Raw genomic sequence first — 6,161 nt, 5'->3', positions numbered from 1 at the left:
GCAGCCTCTTCCATTCCTTTGATTCTTCTCTCTTGTGCAAGTATCTGCTAAATCTGCTGTGCTCTCTTGGTGTTGGCTAATTTCTGAGAAGAGATTAGTCAAAGGTCTAATAGAACGACTATTTTGCCTTTGACAGTGTAAAATAAAAAGATTTGAAAAGAAAAAAAGGTGTCCTAACACAGCTAAAATCATTTAACAAGAATCATAAATGATATTGCTACAAAGAGTTGGTACCATAATGTGGTTTTGTTGAGGATGCCATATTTCTTTTTTGGATGATATAAATTTTATCAAATTGTACTACAAAGTGTAGGTTACTATTCTAATAATTGGTTTGTCCCATTTTGTGTAAGATGCAACACTGCTTCCTTTTATGACATTAAATAACTATATGATTTCACCATTATTATATTAAGCTTATTTCTAAGCTGTTAAAATCAGTTGTGCCAAGATCCAAGGAAGACGAGATTTTGACATGTTTCAAAATGTTTGCAATGGTTTGGTCTATCTTCCAAGAAGTGATAGAACTGAATTTTTCTTACTTTAATCGGAAAATTGTGAAAACTTCACATGTCCCACTTTGTAGCTGAAAACAACTCTACATCACTGTAATCTTCCTGCTGGCTTCAGCATATCCAGAGTCACATGCACGCATGCCTCTTATATTCAGATAACTGTCACTGACAATTAGAAAAAGAAAAGGCAAAAGTAAAAGCTGAAGTACTAAAATGAAACAAGTTTGGTTTGGATATATGAACTCACTGACCATGTTTCTCAAGTTAAATTCATTTCAGGCAACAAACAACAAACTCGATATGCTTAAAAGTTGGCCTCTGTATCTGATTTTAGTTTAGTTACTGCACTTCTCAAGACTAAGGACCAATTTAATCTGTTGCATTGACAAGATCAGAGTGTTCATGCAAGGTTGAACGTCGAAGTTCTTCAATCCTCTTAGAAACCTCGGACATTGAAGGCCGATTATCAGGATATTGAGCAGTACAATCTATTGCTAGCTGCAATAGTTGAACCATCTCTTCTTCAGCAGTATGGTATCTGAGGAGTTCTATATCGAATACTTCAGAAGGCCATTCCTCGCGAACTACAGATTCAACCCACCTTGGTAAATCAACACCTTCTTCATTCATAGTAGGTGCCTTTCCAGTAAGAAGCTCTAATAGTAATACTCCAAAGCTATAGACATCTGCTTTTTGGGAAACCTTACGAGAATCAGTTACTTCTGGAGCACGATATCCTGCTACTCGAGTAGGGGACGATGGCGGTCCAACTAAGTTAGCTAGGCCAAAATCTGAGACTCGTGCTTCGTATGATTTGGTGAGAAGAACATTACATGATTTAATATTCGCGTGGGATACATTAGGACCTTGGGAGTGTAGGTAATCTATGCCATGAGCAATTCCCAGGGCTATACTCGACCTGATTTCCCAATTCAACGGCGTTCTGCCTGTCCCCTTGCTTCCTAGCAAATTAAAGAAATTATAGTGAATAGAAAGAAGGTTACAATACATTAAAAAAAACCTCTCTTTGCGTACACATTACACTTACACTGTGTTTGTTGTTATTGTTGTTGTAAAGAAGGTTACAGTAAGCAAACAGCTCATTTCAGCTTCTAAGCTCACTTTAACAAGTTTCAAGTGTTCCAGAGGCAAAAAAATCTACAAGTTCATACAAGATTCACATGGCAGAAAACTAGTCTCCAGTATTCAAAATTCTACTCCTGCTCTAGATAGTAAAAAGAACATATAATTGTAGACCCTATTTTTGTAGGGTTAAGTGAAAGATTATATTGTGCTTCTGCAACTTTCCTCTGTATATGGACAGGTGACCTACAAAATGACAAAAGGTCCTTTGGCTATAATGACATCAACTAAATCAAATAAGTACTACTTATAGCTTTTAATTACAAACAACTTTAGATTTAACATACTTCCTTATATTAGAAGCATGCTTTACGTGATGAAGAGTGAGGGAAATGATAATAAAGAATGCTTAATTCTAGGATCACATTTTCATTGAGTTGAGGGCCCCAGTACAAACACTGCAGGTAACACAGTATGCAACATGTCAAACTAACTAGTAACATTTTACCTTTGACACACTCATTAAAAAAAAAAAATACGAACTTCTAGGAAAAAAAAATGTATTCACTAAATTAACCTTAATTAATTATTAGCTTGACACATTGGAATATGTAAAGAAGGGCAAATTTTAAAAAAATAAAATTAATTCCTTCTTGATTATGTAAATGAACATTTATTTTGGACCAAAATAAAAAGATAAAATGATTACTTATTAAGGGTATTTTAGTCAAAAACCCCTCTAAATTTCTAGGAGCAAGTAACTTTCTTAATCAATGTGCCCGAGCCTAGAACAACAATTATTTTGGACCGGAGGGAGTACCGATGAAGGCAGAAGAATAGAGATTGAACTCTGGTAAGTAGCATGGCTCCAACAAAATATCAAAAGCTGGAATTAAGAACATAGTGTATCTTCAAAAATTAATGGAAATGAAGTAAAAGCACCAGATTTTGGCATTAGTGAATTGTAACTCTAACTTACCATGAAGAAATGCAGACAAGCTCCCCATTGGCATATAATCATACACAAGAAGTTTCTCCTCTCCACTGTAATAATATGCCCTAAGAGGCACCAAATTCTCATGATTCATTGCTCCAACTGTTTCAATTTTATCCCTGAACTCCTTTTCAGATATAGCCACATCTTTCAATCTCTTAACAGCAACAATTGTACCTATCTCCAAAACTGCCTTATAAGCTGTTCCAAATGTTCCTTTCCCAAGAACCTCAGCAGATGCTTTCAACAAATCCTCCAAATCAAATGCTTTATAATAATCTCCAAAAAACACAAGTTTTTTAGCCCCATTTTCACTAGTACTCAATGCTGCTGCCACAGAATACCCATTATTTCCACCTCCATTCTCTGATTCCACAATTTGCTTCTCCACTGAAACTTCTGTTTCTGTTTGCTTAATTACTGAAGTCTCAAAAGACCTTTTTTTATCACTTGTAGTCCTACATAATACAAACAAAATTAACAACAAAACAAGAAACCCCACAACAGAACCAATTACAACCCCAGCAACAGCTCCACTGGACAACTTATTTTTCTTAGTTGAATTCCCAATTTCAATTCCAGCAGTAGCTATAGCAGGCTGGGCCCCACCTCCTGGACAAATACCAAGTGGCTTTCCACATAGTGAATTCCCAAGAAAAGCATCCACAGGCATTGACTCCAAACTTCTCGGAACAGACCCATTTAATTTATTAAAAGACACATTAAACTGTTCTAGATTGGTAAACTTTAGATCAGGTAGAGACCCAGAAAAATGATTCCTTTCAAGAAGAAGTGTTCTCAATCGGGTCAAATTGTTAAACCCGGATGGTATTTCACCAGAAAAGTTGTTATGAGCAAGATTTAACCGAACTAAAGAGCGAAGCCCAAAGAGAAAAGAAACTGGGCTGGTAAAAAAGTTACCCTGAAGATAAAGGTTACGAAGCTCAACATTTTTGGAAAGGTCATAAGGGAGAGGACCCGAAAGGTTGTTGAGACGAAGGCTGAGTGTACGGAGGCTCGTGAGGTTGGAGATGATGTTCACCGGAAGTTTACCGGAGAGAGCGGAGGCCGGTAGCCGGAGAACGGTAACACGGTTGTTTTCGCATTGTACACCAGCCCAGTTGCATGGGGAGGTGGTGTTGGAAATGTTCCAGAGGAATGTACGGCCACCTACGGCCGAACGAAAGGCTAAAAGGGCGGCGCGGTCGGTGGTCAGGTCCGAGGATGTTGAGGAGAAGATGAGAGCATGAATGAGGAGGATTAGTAGTAGCATTTTCAGCTTTGGCTGTAGAACTAAGGTAGAATAATTAGGCAGCATTTTGTAGGAGAGTGATGAAAAATTATGTAGTTGTAGTACAAGAAAAAGAGAGTGTAAATTAAGAAAGAAAGAAAAAACCATAGCTGTTAAATCAGCTAGTGATTATGGTCAACTACCAGTTGATGGATTTCATGATTAAATTCAAAAAGACAAAGCGGAGTGTACTGTCTCTGCTCGTGGGTCAGTCTGCCGCTTTTTCTCAGACTTTCTTTTGCTTTTTCTAGTGTGGTTTTGTTTTTCCCCTTTTCTTTTTGTTGTTTTACTCCATCCATTTCAGTTTAGGACTAAACATAACAAACGAGAGATAACAGTTAATATACCATCTTCTAGAGCAGAAAATGAATCTATAAATCAACATTAAATATCAAATAACGGTGACATTGTTACTCAGAAAAAGAGAATACACGGTGGCGTGATTAGTGAATAACCACATTTTTCTTAGTCATTTTCTTGGTTAAATTAGAACTTCAAGAAACCCTTCTCTCTTCCATTAATTAGCAATTACAAAGATTTTTTTCCCATCTTTCCTGTTGAGTAATTCTCTTTTTTCTCTTCTTTTATTGGTTGATCAAAAGCCATTGTCAATGAGCTAACAAAAGTACGTTCTCACATGGATTGCAGAAGGGTACCATTCTGTCTCTCCAAAAAAAGGGATTAAGAGAATTTACTATATAACCACTCCTCGTTTCTTTCCAATTTTTCCTTTAGCCCCTTTTGATAAATACTCGTCAATGGGGACTCCTAAAGTGGCTGCATCCAGAGTCCGGACGGTAAAGATCCGATCGGTCGTTTTGAGTATTATAATTTTGTTTTTTCATTTACTGCTCAATTTATGCTTTACATTTGTTATGTGACTTGTCGGGGGTAATTGGTTCGGGTCCGGTGAGATTTTTGAATGATTTGGAACACTTAGTTCCAAGATTTCGAAATTCAGTTGAAAAGGTTGACCAGGTATTGACGTATGTGTAGTGACCCAGAAAATTTTGCTAAGGAAATTATTAATAATCAAAAAACAAATGCGGAAGCAAAGTTTGAAATATGGTGGAATAATCCATAAAAATGACGATGTCCAAATACCATCCCAGAATTGGTGTCACAAGTGCACGAACTTCTAGAATAAATACAAAAAAAGTTCTGAATAAAATATAGCTATATGGAAATAAACACACATCTAAAGTAAAATAGATGGGAACTTCAGAACTGCAAACGCCATGCAGTTATACCTCAAGTCTCCTGTGGTAGCTGAAATCCGAGCAAGTCTATGGTACGCCGCTGGGACCAACTCCAAAATCTGCACAAGAAGTGCAGAATGTAGTATCAGTACAACCGACTCCATGTACTGGTAAGTGCTGAGCCTAACCTCGACGAAATAGTGACGAGGCTAAGGCGGTTCACTTACATTAACCTGTACCGCAATATTAATAACAACAACAAATAATAGAAATAAATCAGGTAACTCATTTATAATAATTGAAGCCAACTCAGCAGTCATAATCCATTATTATTTCAACCAATTCTGTTGCAGCGTGCAACCCGCTCTCACAATATATTCCTTTGAATCAAGTCTGTCATGTATTTATTTCATTCAAGTATATATATAGACTTTTAAATAAGTCTGTTGCGGCGTGCAATCCGATCCCCCAATATTGACTTTTTTAAATAAGTCTGTTGCGGCGTGCAACCCGATCCTCCAGTATGGACTTTTTAATAAGTTTGTTGCGGCGTGCAACCCGATCCTCTAATATATATCCATTTCAATCAATTCTGTTGCGGCGTGCAACCCGATCCTCCAATATATATCCATTTCAATCAATTCTGTTGCGGCATGCAACCCGCTCCTCCAACATATTCATTTACCAATTCTTATAGAAGAAATTTTTCCCATAATTGCAACAATTAATATAAATCTATAAGACAACAAGCATACAGTAATTATGATTTAATTATGAAACGAACAATGACAAATAACAAATTATTATAAAAATCAGGGAGAAAATACACAGTTTAATATTTAATATGCTAAATGTCAAATAACAATTAAGACACATAATTCAAATAACATGAAATAATTAATGCAAGAATTCAAGGATTAATGTTTGACAAAGAATAGGAGAGAAACAATTATTATAATAATTAATTCATGATTTAAAATAATTATGATTTTCAAGTAAGTAGGCAAACAATCAATTTGACGACGTATAGACACTCGTCACCTCGCCTATATGTCGTTCACATGCATTTCACATAACAA

The 6,161-nt window shown here is 36.3% G+C and overlaps 1 protein-coding gene across 1 annotated transcript; it reads right to left on the bottom strand.

The window, feature by feature from the left end:
- Positions 1-724: 724 nt before the first annotated feature.
- Positions 725-4,179, bottom strand: LOC104101735 (probable inactive receptor kinase At1g48480). Its single transcript, XM_009609233.4, has 2 exons — positions 2,578-4,179; positions 725-1,477 (listed from the first exon to the last, which is right to left on the bottom strand). The coding sequence occupies exons 1-2, from the start codon at positions 3,989-3,991 to the stop codon at positions 885-887; spliced, it is 2,007 nt and encodes a 668-aa protein (XP_009607528.1). The 5' UTR covers positions 3,992-4,179; the 3' UTR covers positions 725-884.
- Positions 4,180-6,161: the final 1,982 nt, after the last annotated feature.

This window comes from Nicotiana tomentosiformis, chromosome 6, assembly GCF_000390325.3.
Source record: "Nicotiana tomentosiformis chromosome 6, ASM39032v3, whole genome shotgun sequence".
NCBI classification, from domain to species: Eukaryota; Viridiplantae; Streptophyta; class Magnoliopsida; order Solanales; family Solanaceae; genus Nicotiana; species Nicotiana tomentosiformis.
Note: the sequence above shows the minus strand (reverse complement) of the source record. Positions and strands in the feature narration are given on the sequence as shown.

What these genes read in the sequence shown, in the direction of transcription:
- LOC104101735 (XM_009609233.4), bottom strand. Translation starts at nt 3,991, where the DNA reads ATGGTTTTTTCTTTCTTTCTTAATTTACACTCTCTTTTTCTTGTACTA. An exon ending in CTTGTCTGCATTTCTTCATG is followed by an intron (nt 1,478 to 2,577) that starts GTAAGTTAGAGT and finishes TTAATTTGCTAG; the next exon opens with GAAGCAAGGGGACAGGCAGA.